The sequence below is a fragment of the Diadema setosum genome, chromosome 13, assembly GCF_964275005.1.
Source record: "Diadema setosum chromosome 13, eeDiaSeto1, whole genome shotgun sequence".
Taxonomy (NCBI): Eukaryota; Metazoa; Echinodermata; class Echinoidea; order Diadematoida; family Diadematidae; genus Diadema; species Diadema setosum.
In genome coordinates this window covers 28,052,812-28,068,054 of record NC_092697.1, presented here as the reverse complement: position 1 = coordinate 28,068,054, position 15,243 = coordinate 28,052,812, and the positions used below count along the sequence as shown (strand labels likewise).

At 37.6% G+C, this 15,243-nt stretch overlaps 1 protein-coding gene and 1 long non-coding RNA gene across 2 annotated transcripts in view; both read left to right on the top strand.

Annotated features, from left to right (window-relative positions):
• The first annotated feature begins 6,633 nt into the window (after positions 1 to 6,633).
• LOC140236924 (uncharacterized) lies at positions 6,634 to 8,723 on the top strand. The gene is made up of 3 exons (XR_011901809.1): positions 6,634 to 6,759; positions 7,706 to 7,876; positions 8,586 to 8,723. It is a non-coding gene; the product is annotated as an uncharacterized lncRNA (long non-coding RNA).
• A 722-nt stretch (positions 8,724 to 9,445) lies between these two features.
• LOC140236547 (mucin-like protein) overlaps positions 9,446 to 15,243 on the top strand; it is a 37,262-nt gene continuing 31,464 nt past the window's right edge. Inside the window, exons 1-5 of the mRNA XM_072316472.1 lie at positions 9,446 to 9,806; positions 10,863 to 10,982; positions 11,739 to 11,947; positions 12,453 to 12,537; positions 14,563 to 14,763. Of these exons, the coding sequence (XP_072172573.1) occupies positions 9,446 to 9,806; positions 10,863 to 10,982; positions 11,739 to 11,947; positions 12,453 to 12,537; positions 14,563 to 14,763 (976 nt within the window). The remainder of the gene's footprint in view (positions 9,807 to 10,862; positions 10,983 to 11,738; positions 11,948 to 12,452; positions 12,538 to 14,562; positions 14,764 to 15,243) is intronic.

The following is a 15,243-nucleotide window of genomic DNA, read 5'->3' as shown; positions in this document are numbered from 1 at the left end:
ACATTTCTGCCACTTTATTTATTAGTAATGTTACCACGTCACCCCTACAACCACAGACTAACAACAGAGTTTTAGAGTATTTATGCATATAAAAATTGTGTCTTTCTTCTTTCTTGTTGTTGTTGAGTTTCCCTATTCATAGAGAACATAATACTCACGTTTCTCCCACTTTTGTTACTACGACTGTTACCACTTCAAAAGTTACCACAGAAGTAACAACAGATAAAACAACCGCAGCAACAACGACTGTCGTTACTACTGTTTCAACTACTGATGCAACAACAGCTCCTACAACAACGGAAGTAAGAACAGCCCCTGAAACCACTGAAGGTTTGTATACGATAATTTTAAGAAAGTTCAAATGGATTGGAAAGTGATCTTGACCAATGTACACTTATTATATTTCACTATTTTTTTGTAGAATTTCAGCCTGTTTTTTTTTTTTTTTGTATCCCCATTTATAGATAACTTTATACACACGAATCTCCTACTTTAGTTACTACTGATGCTACCACTTCACCAGTGACCACAGAAGTAACAACAGATGTAACAACCGCAGCACCAACGACTGTCGTTACGACTGTTTCAACTACAACAGCTCTTTCCACAACTTCGATCCTCCCTCCACCACCTGTTGCTGAAGGCATGTATAATGGATGTTTATAATGCTTTGCGAGAGTCCATTCTTACAGCAGAGTATCATTTTAAAGAGTATTGCGATGTATTTTTTTCTTGTTATTATTGTAGAAGTAGACGATGATTTCCAAGCAGTCAACATTCCTTAAAGTAAGTCGGATCGGAATACATGGACTTCTACATTTCTTATTTACGTTTCATAACCAGGTTGCGTCTTTGTACAAGCCGACACTTCCCGGACAGCCATTATGTGTAACTCGATCCAGTTTGAGAGCGGCCAGCGTTTCAATCAGGAAGGGGGCTGCAGTTGTCTCTCTGGGTACCAGATTGAACCAACTATTTGTGTGGATGGTGCTATTTTGTCGGCAAATCTGTATGATTACAATGGAACCGAAGTGAATGAACTACCCAGGTGTACAGGTGGGTTTTCATTGCCTTCATCTGTTCTGGACTACCTCTTTTTTGAATTCTTATAAGTACGACTGCAGATCGCTTGCCTCACATAATGCTTTGAACCAAATTGCAAGACATGGGGTCTACGGCCTATGAAAGTAGCCCACCCCAATTCTAGGTTGGTGTTATAATACACGCTAAAGTAAAACGTTTTTGGGTTGCGTAGAGGTTCACTTTTGTAAAGTCAGTATGAATATTGAGCCCTTTATCCACTCTTCAAGAAACACATTATGGATTTATCAACTTCATGCTCGATCAATTTTAAACATGTTGATTTTCTCTACAATTGCATTTGTATCTGTAGTCCATGAAAAGGTCAATATATGAGCTCTCACTGAGCAATAAACATTCAACCCGTATAGCTTTAAAAATTGATGTATTTTTCCTTCTAAACTCGGAATAGTCTTTTCACAGATCATGCACCTGCTTTAAAGGAGAGTTGTAAAAAAGAAAAAGAAAAACGAAAACACGAAGATGTAATGTTTCAACTCAATATGTAAAAGCATGGATGAATTCCGTAAACCATAAAGCAACGGAATGAAATATTACTTATTGACATGGATTGAATAACGCAAATTCAAAACAATCAAGATCACAATGACTCACAGAATGAGCTAAAGGTCTATGCAAAAGAACTTCAGCTCATTCATCGGAGTCTTTTTCAGTTTGAGTCATATTTAACCTCACTATTTAACCTCACTCATTACCTTCGGTAATGTTATACATGCATCTTTGATATTATGTCTCGAAAATGTTGATCGTCATGTTTATTAAAGGATAAGTGACAAACGTAACACAGGGAGCGGGAAATTACAGCTAAATTGAAATCATTGTCATGGCGTAATCATTCATATGATAGGGAGTAATGATTCATTGCCCATAAAGTACCATTAACTATTCGGTAGGACAATGCATTTTGTCTACGTCACACATTTTACCTTTTTACAGAACAGTGCTTGCTCTTTGAAAAAAAAAAATATTTCCGTTTTTAGCAGTTGATTTTCAAATTACACACAATAGGTACAAAATGTAGCAGCAACAAGAATAACAGCCCCCCCCCCCAAAAAAAAAAAAAAAAAAAAAAAAAAAAAAACAGACCCATTGGGCTGTTGGGTGCTCTAGATTTGACATGAAAAATGTCACTATGGATATCATGAAACGATACGCAATAATGTCTTTCTGAAAAGTGTGACCCTGCGCCACAAAAACAGCAAAAATCATCGCCAGAACTGGATTTTTTTAGTTAAAAGCAAATTCTGAAAGAGCAAACTATAAGGTTTCTAAATGATGTAAAATTCAATTCAAATGGACTTTCCTGTTATGCAAATATTGTTCCGTGTAACGTATGTAAAAGTCATCATGGTCAAACTTGAGTTGTTCATATTTTCTGAAAGAGCAATTCTTCTTTTACGTTATGCTAACATTTGGTATCATTATGAGAATTGGAATTATATTTTAATATTTTTTTTCTTTTTTTTATAACACATTCTAATGTCTCCGCCAGGTCTAGGTCAATTCGTAAAATGTCACTATATCCTACATAATATGTCTGTAATGCTGAAACGAATTTTCTTGAGACGTGGTATACGCATGTATTGCATAAAAAAGAAAGTATGAGAAAAGTTTCGGGCCGTAAAGTCAAGTGAACTTGCTAAAATTTCATTTTTTCTTCATATCTTGGAATTTGCGCAGGGCATACTTCATGGCACTGATATGTATGCACGTATTGCCTGCCAGTGATTATCTTACTTTTTTTTTTTTTTGGGGGGGGGTATTGGGTCAAAAGTCATGGGTCACAGTTCAAGGGCCAAATTCTCACAATTTTGTTATCTCTCCCATATCGATCTATGCATCGTCTGAAGATATTTTTCCCCCTAAAACTTAGTGTATATACATGTGTTTTCAGATGAAACTTTCTGGGAAAGTTTTGGGCTATAAGGTCAAAGATCCAAGATCAAGTGAAAATGCTAATATTTCATTTTTTGTATTGTTTTCAGTAAAGATAAACAGCAAACTACTGGCAATTACAATGAGTAGGACGTTACGGTATGTAAATGTAGGATTTACATACTGTTATAGATTAATCTCTTTTGTATCAACGAAACCTTATTCTGTTGCTTTTACATCTCTCTTTTTACCAAAGACATCAATGAATGTGAAGAAAACAGCTCACCGTGCGACAGCGAAAACGGAAGGTGTACGAATACAGCAGGCTCATTTCTTTGCAGCTGTCAGAATGGATTTCTTCTCGCAGATGACGGATACAATTGCACAGGTTTAGTGCTTTAGCCATTGATTATCTGTAACTTGATAGCATAGGATCTTTGGTGGCTGCCATGTTTGATTACGGCAATAGATGCTGAGATAGAATTAACTCGTCTATAGACGTTTTGTTGGATAATGTGTATATAGGAATAATAATGAGCTTGTGATGAGTTCAAAGTTCAAATTCATAATCATTTCCGTCAAATGAACGGAAAAAAAAAAATATATATGCAATGTATAAGCAGAACAGATTTGTGCGAATTGCCAAAACGTCATTTTAAACAAAGTACATGTGATAATGAGTAACAAGCGAAGAAAATATTAGAAGAGCAAAGCCTCTTCGGAACGAAAAACTTAGGATTTACGTCTACTCGAATATTTTATAGTCTCCAATTAATACGCGTACATTTTTAGCAGAGCAACGTGTTTAGTATAGGTAGAGTCCCTCATTTGACTTTGTAGAAATTCTGGAATGCGCGTGTTGTTGTTGTTGTTTATCTCTTTAAAACATGCCTCATGAGACTCAAGTGGGTAAAGTCGAAACGTTCCCATTTACGGTTTTCGATTTGATTGAAATGTTTCCAGGTTGAATAAAGGGATGGTATTGTATTGGTGGAAATAAGTATTTGTCTTTAACCTTTCTTCGAGAAACCAAAAAAACAAAAAACAAAAAAACAGTTAGTACATAGCTGCATACCATTCTAAGAGGAATTCAAAATGTATTTGATGGCAGTCAGTTTTGGAATGGCCGAGACTTCCTAAAACAAAGTAAAGCAAAGCAATCACAATAAAAGGTGGGTCCAACATTTTATTAGGATATCTCTATTTTGTATATCTCAGCCATTTCAAAGTCAATTTTCATCAAACAAACGTTGAATTCCTTTTGAAATTGCATCCTCTTTCACATTGCATAAGAGATTTCTTATTATGTCACCAAAATGTTAGAAGCCTGAAGTTGGTCTCAACCAAAAGTATACAATCCCTTTAGTGTGCCTATCAATATTGTTTCTCCGGCCCTCGAGTACTCGGGCACTACTGGGTTTTTCGTCAGGTATTGTCGGAATTTGTGCAGGCAGACGTTCTTGCAGGGCAGAGACCATACGGGGTTGTGGCGATGGCTCGTGTGCACACACCCATGTCGGGCTTGGACCATGTGCGAGGTTGTGGTGGTGGCTCGATGGTGTTCATTTTGGCTTGGAATTTGAGCTGGGATCTCGTCGGGGATGTACACTGGTTGGCGGGGAATTTCACTCACCAAATTCAGTTGGGAATTGCAGCGGGATCGCATGCAGCGAAGGCACCTATAATACGCACATTAATGCCGTCGTGCATAAAATGCCCACTTTTTACTTAGGCCGGCAAAATATTCGCAGTATTTATACGTCTCCGAAGACGGTGGAATGATGCATGAATTACGTTTTAGTGTGCAAAACCTGGAGCTGGGTGATGTTCACGAAATTAAAAATATACAAACTCATCTTTCTAGGCAGGGTGCGAAAAACTATCACGAATTCCACTACGTGTACAGTACACTTTTTCACACCATAGCTGCTGCCTTTTTACCCATAAAATGGCTTGAGGAGAAAGGGGAGACAAACAGATTTAATAGTTAGAAATTCGAATTTATAAGGAAAAAATACCCCTGTGAAAGTAGATTTTGCGGTCGGTAAAACATCAGCAGAATTAGAATATTGTTCCATATTCGGGTCCATTCAGCATGTCATTTGGAGCCAGAAAACTGATGCATGTTGGAAATAATGCAATAATGTATTCTGTCAGCATTTACCGTACATTCGACAAACCTAAAGAGAGGCATTGGAAATTAAAATCGGCATTGCATATCCATCTCCAAGTGCACACGCAGACATACAGAGACATTCTAATAAACATTTCCACTTATGCATTAACATAATTATAAAAATACACCTCGGTGAAATATGAAGCCTCGTAGGCAGAGGTCTTGTGCGTGAGAATATTCTAATTCGAAATCAACATCTTAAACTTTCTTCCAACAAGTCTAGACTGAAGTTCTCCCGTGGTGTGGGGGAAGGGACTTTGTTCACGATTAAATTCCGAAGATAAGGGGGGCCTGGACTTAGTCGTTGAATTGCCGCCGAAAATGCCCTGCCCTGCGGGGAAGACGGCGAAGATTTGTATGTTTAGAGGGGCCACAGTCCCCGCTAGTGACCAGGTGTCCGGGACCGGAGAAACAGTTGACAGGAGCAGAAAACCACCCATTGCCACTCTCGTTTCTTGATTAAACTTGAATTGCCTATCTCCCACAGATGTAGATGAATGTTCTGATAACACGCACAATTGTGATGAGAACGCAAACTGCACCAACCAGCCAGGCTCTTTCCAGTGCGCATGTGACACCGGATATTTCGGGGATGGACGTGAATGTTACGGTAAGTGCTGAGCAATAGATTGACGTCGAATTACTGTCTCCTTCTCGTGTAGTAATGGGGTGTGTTTAATCTAGATTTGCGAAGACAGAATCAGCGTTTTGACGCTGATTCAAAACGCTGTTCACGGGAGTATCATTGATGCTCACTTTCTTCGAGCCTTGGAAAGAGCGTTTGCGATTGCTTCGTTAACCTCAGCAGTGGCAGGTCAAATTGGGGCCGCGCTTTTTCGGAAGTTCTGGCCTGAATGTGTGCACTGTTCATGTTTCAACTATTAATACAGGATAATATCATTTTGATGATTCTATTAATACACATGTATGGAGTGTAGACAATGATAGGAAAGACGTGTATTAATTCTATTTCATCGACAAATTGTTGACAAAATTGGATTGTATGGTAGTGAGCACTTTACGTATCAACGTGTCTGTGTATGTACAGTTAAGCTCGAGTGATTAACACCTGCAGATTGTACATCGTGCAGTACAGTAATCGAAATGTCGGCTGGCCTGGGGTGCGCATTTTCACGTGAACCGGAATAGAGATGGAGAAGACGTGATTTGAACGCGTATATATGTGATTTGCGTTTGTGGTTCTCCGTGAAACGTGATAAGTCAGAAACGCCGATCTTAACGCACATTGTTTGTGCGTTTTGAAACGACGTTTTGAAACGTCGTTTATATCAAAATGAGAAAGACGCAACCATGTTTTAAAATAAACGCAAATTGAAACGCTGATTTTGACCCGAAAAGGGGAAGTATAAACACAACCATATAAAATCTGAACTCGACCCTAGCTGTTTATCAGTCATGAAGTACTCAAATGTCATTATGTATTTCAATATCTTTCAGAGTTGATTTATTTTAGCTACGGAACTGAGGTTGGTGACGAGGACCTGTTGACGCTTAGCACATCAAATGAGAACACGAACTGTACCTTTCACACAGTGGACATCGACACGGGATTCCCAATTGGAGATAGCTTCTACTCACACATAACGGTAAAATCAAGAAACCGTGCTAGATATGATGTACTTACGAAGCGTTGCTCTCTTTGAAATATCTGATCTGTTTCACTTAAATACTTACGCAGTATGTAATGTAAAAGTTTGTGAGGTTGCAGAAACGCAGGAAAGTAATAGCAATAGACAATAGAAAATAAAGAGTTTTTTTTTTTTTTATCCAAAGTCCATTGCTTAGTATCCAGAAAATAGTACAGTTGATTATAGCAATGATTTCAGACATTATACAAGTGCATATTGACAATTCTTTTATTTTCATTACTTCTGCAACAATTGCAATGTATTGATACTATTAGTTTTTCTCATCATTGTTGGTTTCTTTGTACGAATTTACATACATTGTTTCTGTCACTCAAGAAAGTGAGATTTATGTCTGTATGATTTTATTGTGGAAAAACGAATAAATTCGAACTTGAACTTGAACTTGAACTATATATTTTTAATTTTATTCAAATGCTAGGTTTCGTTTTCCAACCCTATAATACATCTATCACGTTGCAATGCTGAAGGACTAAATTGTTCTAGCCATTGCAAATATATTTGAGCTCTGTATCGGCCACTTCTCTCTTCTCCTTTTTAAGTTAGACATAAATGTAGAGGTATTTGAATCAGGCGTTATAACAAGAACTGAATAGAGGAAATTTGATATCCTATGATAACTTTCCTCCTGTACTCACTGTAGATGAGACTGCCCATCATTTCCTTCAACAATTCTTTCTGAAATGAAGTTTTTGCCTGTCAAGATGCAAATATTTTGATGCCTGATGATGATGTACCGTGAATACGCCAAATCATGTCTATTTACTGTCTATATACCATTCTACATTCGTGTAAGGCACTGCTGCAAATATCCTTGCGATAATTATTGTATGATTATAAATTATAGTGAATTATTGACCGTGTACTCAACTTTTCCTCACAACAGTTTACAGCGACCGGTGTGATCGAATTTTGGGAAACGACACAAGATAACTGCGAAAGGTATATCAACCCTTCACAATACACGGTAGACGATCAACTTAATAGCAATCCTGCTCTCTCCGTGTTTGGTGCAGCTGTTGATATCGCGGCCGGTGACCCCAAGATATTCTTTCAGGTAAAAACTATAGTGTGACCAATGTAATACGTTAAAAAAATACATATTTATAAACATTAACCAAATGGACTACCGCAGAACTGCCATTTTCCCCCAACCAAATATCGTCAAAATTATGACAAGGCATGACAAAAAATGCATGATTTACACGGATTTCACAGTATTCTATATTTTAAAGCATTAATCCAAGGGTATTGTAAGTATTGGCTCGAATGACAGATCTGACACGAACTAATCTCATCATATAAGTGGATCACTCTTGGATAATTTCATTTTCATTTCATTTCGCTTTTAAAGGCATTATTTACCATTTATGCAGATTTAACAAAAATCCAGCTTTACGGCTTCAAAATAGTTCTAAAATGAGAGTTACAGATAGGAAGAACCAGTGTAAAATTTTGAATCAGTATGATTAAGTTTAACTATTGTTAAATATTCAAAATGTGAACAATAGTTATAACAAAAAGTGTTTCTAGACTAAACTCTGCAGTTATGGTATAATGATAAAAGTAGTAATATCTCCTTTATACTCTGAGCTTTATTGCAAATTTTTAAAGTTTAAATTTCTCGTGATACAACTCACCTACCTACACATAAGCATCAAAATTAGTAATGTGTTATCTTGAACGTTTCTTTTTTAATCACTGACCCCAATGGTAAACAGTACCAGTTGTGATGATTTTTCTTTCTTCTTTTTCATCGTCTAAAGGTGTATGATGGCCGATCTACCCCGGATGAAGATTTCTACGATATTCGTGCCAAGTTGGTTGAAAATATTGAAGCAGCTACCGATCTTGGTATTGAGGAAATCCAGTCCCAATCCTTCCTAGATGGCATTACATTTGCAGTCGTTATCACGTGGGTGGACATTCAGCCCCCTGGATCAGCATCAGACACAGATGGCAATGAAGTAAGACAGAAGTAGCCGTGACGCTCTGTTGTTATACGTTATGTCGTGAAAAATAAAGTCAGGACAGTTTTTGGACCATGCTGACACGGCTTTCAGCGATACTCGTGTCTCTGCGACAAAAAAAAAAAAGCCTAATCTTTTGGACTCTCTGTCTTCTTTAAAAGGTATTTTGATGTACGTACAAACAATCATGTTCACCCATGTTCATCCATACCCAAATATTCTTGCCATAATATTAGCGTCTGAATACAATGTTTGCAATCATCCACAGTCCTTCTCAGGACTCAAAATAATGTTAAACCGTTTCATGTTCTAGTGCGCTTGCATCAAAGCGGAACAATTCTTATGATATAAGAAACTGTTACTTTCTTACCTTGATATAAATGAAAATTCGACATTCACGAGATAATCCATAATATCAAATTGCGTAGATCTTTAATCAGCCGTAACACCACGAGTAAACTACGCACTTGTTCTCCCTCTTTCATCACTTTTACTCCCCTCCCCCCACACGTTTCTATGAAAAAAAAACAAAAAAACAAAACATGACTTGTAGTATTTCTGCCTGTTATTTCCATTCGCAGGTTATCACCTACCAGGCTATTCTGTTCACTGACAACGTCCACAGTGGAATATTAATGTTGTTTCAACAAGAGAGTATGCTATGGAATACAGACTCACAGACTGTAGTTGCACAGAGAGGCTACAATATTGGGACAAGCATCTTCAACGCATTTAATCAGAATTCACCCGAAGCTATCGCCGAAAGCTACAGACCAGACAATACAGTTGGAAACACAGGTCTGCTAGGGAGATATATTTACCGTCTGGATGACAATCCTACGGGTACCATCAATCCGAAAGCATATTGCCAGGAATGGTATGATTCAACAGATCCAGTGTTCCTGAGTCGGTCTTCTGCAAGACCCTGCCCTTGTTCTGTTTTCCAAGGACTTGTTGATTTTCGGTTTACAGGTTGCAACTTTGCGTCCCAAGACCTTCCCGGCTTCAGCCTACCCAGTAAGTGTGCAACTCATGACGCAATTCATTCCGCCAGTTCGAGTTTGTATCCCCAAATGCAGGACAATACGGGCTCGCTGTTTAAAAACACGAACGAGAAGCAACCAGAATCACGACTCTGATTATTAAATGATAATAGCGCACCATAGCAAGGTGTGTAGTGAGTCGACGCATTCGTGCGATGCCTCGTTGTTAGATGATAATTATTGTTATTTACATTCCTGCATGGAGAGGTATAACTATAGATTTCTTGTAGAAAGTCAATTAACCGTGATGATATATTCTAGATATATTCTGTCACTCGTCTCCATTATCCTCCCCACCCTCCCTATACTCCCTCCGCCCCGTGTCCGAAAAAAACAAAGAAAAACTGTTTATTGTAATAAATAATTTTATGTATAATATATATTCCTGATACAATGTCCCTTGTTCGTTTCCCATTCTTACGCAGGCTTGTTTGACCAGAGCACCTTCGGTATATTTGCGTCGAGGTGTTTTCAACGTCGATTTCCTCGAAATAATGACGGATACCGATGTACATACAGGTTTTTTGGTTTAATCAGAGGCTACTTCAGTCTCTGGGAATCCAGCCACTATCAATCGATTATCCCCACAAACGGTATCTGGTCCTCTAATACCACTTACCTTGAATGGCTTGGTAAGTCAATTGTTCCATGATTGTGAAACAATATCAAGATATACATCTGTTTGCGTGTGTAGGTAATATGGTTCTATGTAGCATAATTGTAATGAATAAGATAATTTCGTGCCGTACAACTTCCTTGCACAGAGAGTGTGTTTAACTGGGTATATCTGTATTGTAAAAGAATTGCAGAATTTTTGGAATTGATCGTGTTCGATTAAACAAAGAAAACGTGCAACACTTTAAAAATTTTTTTATTAATATTTGATTTTTTCCCATGACAAAGCATATATCTTTATGTATACAATGTATATGGTTATATATATAAATATAAATATATATATATATATATATATATATATATATATATATAGTGTATTAGTCTGCAACAATTTTGCTTCATCCTTCTGAAGATTCGGATGTATTTCCAAGATACCAATGTTGCAGTCGGTCTGGAAGTGCAGAGTTCTGCGACCTGTACGAAACTAGGAGACCACCTGCTACGTGCCGCGGATACAGACCACCTTTCTTTGGTAAGTTTATCATGAATTGAAAAATAATGAACAAACAACACTTCAAGGGAAATTGGCTTAGCATAGCATACTTTTGTTTTCTACTTTCAATATTGTTCTATGCTTGACAGATCTTATTCCATGCTGAACACTTTATTTAGGAAACATTTACAAAAAAAAAAAAAAAAAAAAAACGAACACGTGGATACCGAACTTGGTTATAAGTTATGTTATTAGTTAATTAGTTATATTATTATTATTATTATTAATCATTATCATTATTATTATGTTAGTGGGTTATCATAGATAACCCTTTGCGTACACACTGTCCAAAGTGACTGACACTGACTGACACGGGCTAAGCGAATTGACATCATTTCCACCCCCTACCCCTCTGGCACTATCTGGGGACCCCAAAAACCGGAATTACAGACTCCTTGCAAACTACCCCCCCCCAAAAAAAAAAAAAAACAATCGAAAACTAGAAGTGTTCTGAATAAATCCATTAGTGAATGCACTGATTAAACTTTGATCCTCCTTTGAAAATTCAGGGTCAAATTTTCTGTAATTATACTTGCCACATACTGTAAGTTTTGCCGCTGTGATAGGAATAAACCTGGTAATGAACACCATTAAACCCTAAACGTCATGACCCTTCCCTCCCCCCCCCCCCCCCATCCACTCCTCGGTTTGCTATGTGCTTAGGTAAAATCATTCAAGAATGCATATATGGAGAACTTGCAATACTAGGGTATTCTGTATCATCTCGTTGTACAGCCTGGTTCTTCGGCGACCCGCATATCAATACGCTAGACGGACGCGGCTACACTTTTAACGGTTTGGGAGAATACATCATGCTGCAATACACCAACGGAGATCCCTTCGTTCTGCAAGCCAGGACTGGGAAGGTTTTTAACGAGAGCGGGGTTGAAGTGAATACCGGGACGGTGTTCACAGGCTTCGCTGCATCCCAAGGAATCACAACTGTGAGTTTTGCTTCTTTTTTTCTTTTTTTTTGGTAGAATTATCAATAGAAGTGTCTTTCTGGAAGGCTTGTTTTCCACAGATTTAGATTCTTCTTCCTAATAAATGATTATACGTTTGCTTCATATACTTTATATTTGTGTGTCCTTTCATATATTTTTAACTTATATAACGATTTTTTTTTTTTAAGTTTCTGATTCTATCTATTTAGACCATTGTCGTTAATTTAACAGAGCTATGTCATGTTTACATAGTCTTTCCATTTTATGGCAACACGATGTAAATAATCCGAGTAAGATCATTTGTACATACATAAATACTTTTGCTGTGTCCAGTGTACGAATATGTCGCATATTTTGCAATTTTGTTACAAAAGAAAAGGTGAGCGTGAGAGAGAGAGAGAGAGAGAGAGAAGGAAGAGTGCTCCTTAAATGGCTTCTGATACCTACAGAGTTCTGCTCCTAACAATAACAATCAATCGTGCTTTTTAATATTTACATAATTCAGGTTCAATTTACCCTGAATTCCGGCAGAACTGAGTTGTTAATCCAAGTTGACGACAACAACGTGGATATTAATACACTACAAACAGGTAAGCTTTCCCCTGTTTATTTATTTTTGTTTTGTTTTGTTTTTTTTTTTTTTGTTGAGTGAGCTATTGCGATTATTCGTCTGTCTTCCGTTGTCCGTTGTGCGTCGCGTACGTAAACTTTTTACATTTTCGTTTTCTTCATAAAAAAAAAAAAAACTTGACAGTTAGCATATACCTAGGAGATTGGCTTCCAGTTTGTTCAAATAGGAATCATGCCCCAGCAAGGGGGGGGGGGGGGGGGGAGGGGGGACAGAGCGGCCCAAATCCTACAAAATTAAGAAATCTCTAAAAATCGTCTTCTCTAGAACCAGAAATGATAGAGCTAGATCAATATTACTGTTTCAGTGCATCGATGATTGTAGTTTCAAATTTGTTAATGACTTCCCACTCCCAATCGGAGGACCCCAGTTCGATTCCGGAACAGCGCTCACGTTCTTGGACAGGAAGTTTTTATGCCTCCACCACGAAGTGGTGCCGGAGGCATTATGTTTTCGGGTTGTCCGGCCGTCCGTACGTACGTCTGTCCGCATTAGTTTACGCGATAACTTGAGTAATATTGACTGGAAATTTACCAAACTTGGTCCATGTATAAAGTATGATAGGGTAATTACTTGATTAGATTTTGGGTGAAATCGGCCTGAGGCCAAAGGTCAAGGTCAAATCATGAAATCGTATCCGTTTACGCGATAACTCAAGACTGGATCGAGCAAATTTCACCAAACTTTGTCCGAGGATGATGTATGATAGGACAATTACTTAATTAGTTTTTTAGTGAAATCGGACAGAGGTCAAAGGTCAAAGATCAAGGTCAAATCTTAAAATTTATCTGTTTACGTGATAACTCAAAACTGGATGAAGCAGCTTACACCAAACTTGGTCCAAGGATGATGTATGATGGAGCAATTAGTTGAGTAGATTTTAGTGACATTGGTATGAGGTCAAAGGTCAAAAGGTCAAGGTCAAATGCTAAAAATGTTATTTTCCCAATATCTATGCAATGCCCAAATTTATTTTCTTGAAACTTAGGGTAAATATGTACTCCTGAGCAAAGATTCTCCAGAGAGAGTTTCATGTCATAAGGTCAAAGGTCAAAAGGTCAAAGGTTAGGTGAAAACGTTATAATCACTTTTCTCGCTAACGGTTCAATGTATCTTCATGGAACTTGGTACATACGCATGTACTGACTGGCAGGTATTATCCAGGGAATTTAGGGGTCATGGGTCAATAGTCAGGGGGTCAAAGGTCAAGGTCAACTCCTCAAAATTTTACTATTTCCCTCATATACTAGTTTATGCAATGCTTGCATTATTAGTTTTGAAACTTAATATATACATGTATTACCTAATGGAGATTCTCTGGGAAATTTCCAGCCAGAAGGTCAAAGGTTAAAGGTCAAAGGCCAGGTTTAAATGCAAAAAAAAAAAAAAAATCTATTTTGTACTGTAATTACACTCTTTCTTCATACCTTGAAATTTACTCCATGCATAAACTTATAAAAGGGTTGGTCAGAAGTCAAGTAAAAATCCTCAATTCTCCAATATACGTGTACCTGCACTCTTAGACAATTGTAGCAAACCCAGTTCAAGGAAAGTGAAAATTCAAGATATTTCTGACAAACCTGTCATTTCAATATTTTGCCAGTTATGTGAAACTGTCATCACACATTGTGAAGACATTGTACTATACACCTTTTGGGAGAATCATGCATTATGGCAGAGGCATCAGTCGCCATAGCGACATTTCTAGTTACTGATTATGGGCCCTCTTGACCCAGGGGTATAAATGGGTACCTGGCAACGCTGGGGTAATAATATGACAGGACCCTCTTGTAGAGCAGTGGTAACACTGAAGAGGCCACCCTGGACAAATATGACCTTATCATCATCAAGAAGCCATCCACACTTCTTTTTCTTAAGTATTCCTATATTAAAGACTGTTTTATTGTAAGGGAATGACAGCACTTGCATTTTGATGTTTGTTTTTTTTTAACGGTGCTTGTTCTCTATCCCTTGCGTTCTTCAACAGACGGCTTTGTTTCAACGGATGAGTTCTTCTCGCTGTCATACGTTGACGGATCGGCAGATGGTGAAATCCAAGTGAGAGCAGTTTTCTCTAGTCAAACGTATGAAGAGACTGGATTCACTGTTTCATTTAGGTCCGGAGTCCTTTCCGTGACTACTTCTGTCAGTGAAGATGTTGAGTCAGGAGCGGGGAGAGGTTTGCTAGGTAAGTTACAGAATGAAAACAACAATAATTGTTGTTGTTTTAATTTTTTTGTTGTTCTTGTTCATTTTAGAGGACTTTTTTGTTCCATTTTTTTGTTCATGGAATCCCCTTAGAGTGGGAAAATATATTGAAAAGAAATCAGTGAAAGATAATGGAATAAACACGCAACAAGAAGAAAACGATGCATAATTTGTTCAAAAGAACTAAAATAACATGTCGATATATATACCGAATATTGTGTGATAAAATATTTCAACCACCTAAATATGAAACGAAATGGGAAGAGGCATTCAACCAAAACTTAGACCGGACTGAAATATAAAAAAGAAGAAAAAAAAAAGACTGAAGTATTTTCGGTATAAAATTCTGCATAGAAATATTGGTGATAATATTTTTTCAGTGGTACTATCAAAAACATGTTTTTGTTCGAGCCTTACATCAACAGTGAAAGTGTTATTGTCACCGTCAAAGTTGTAAAAA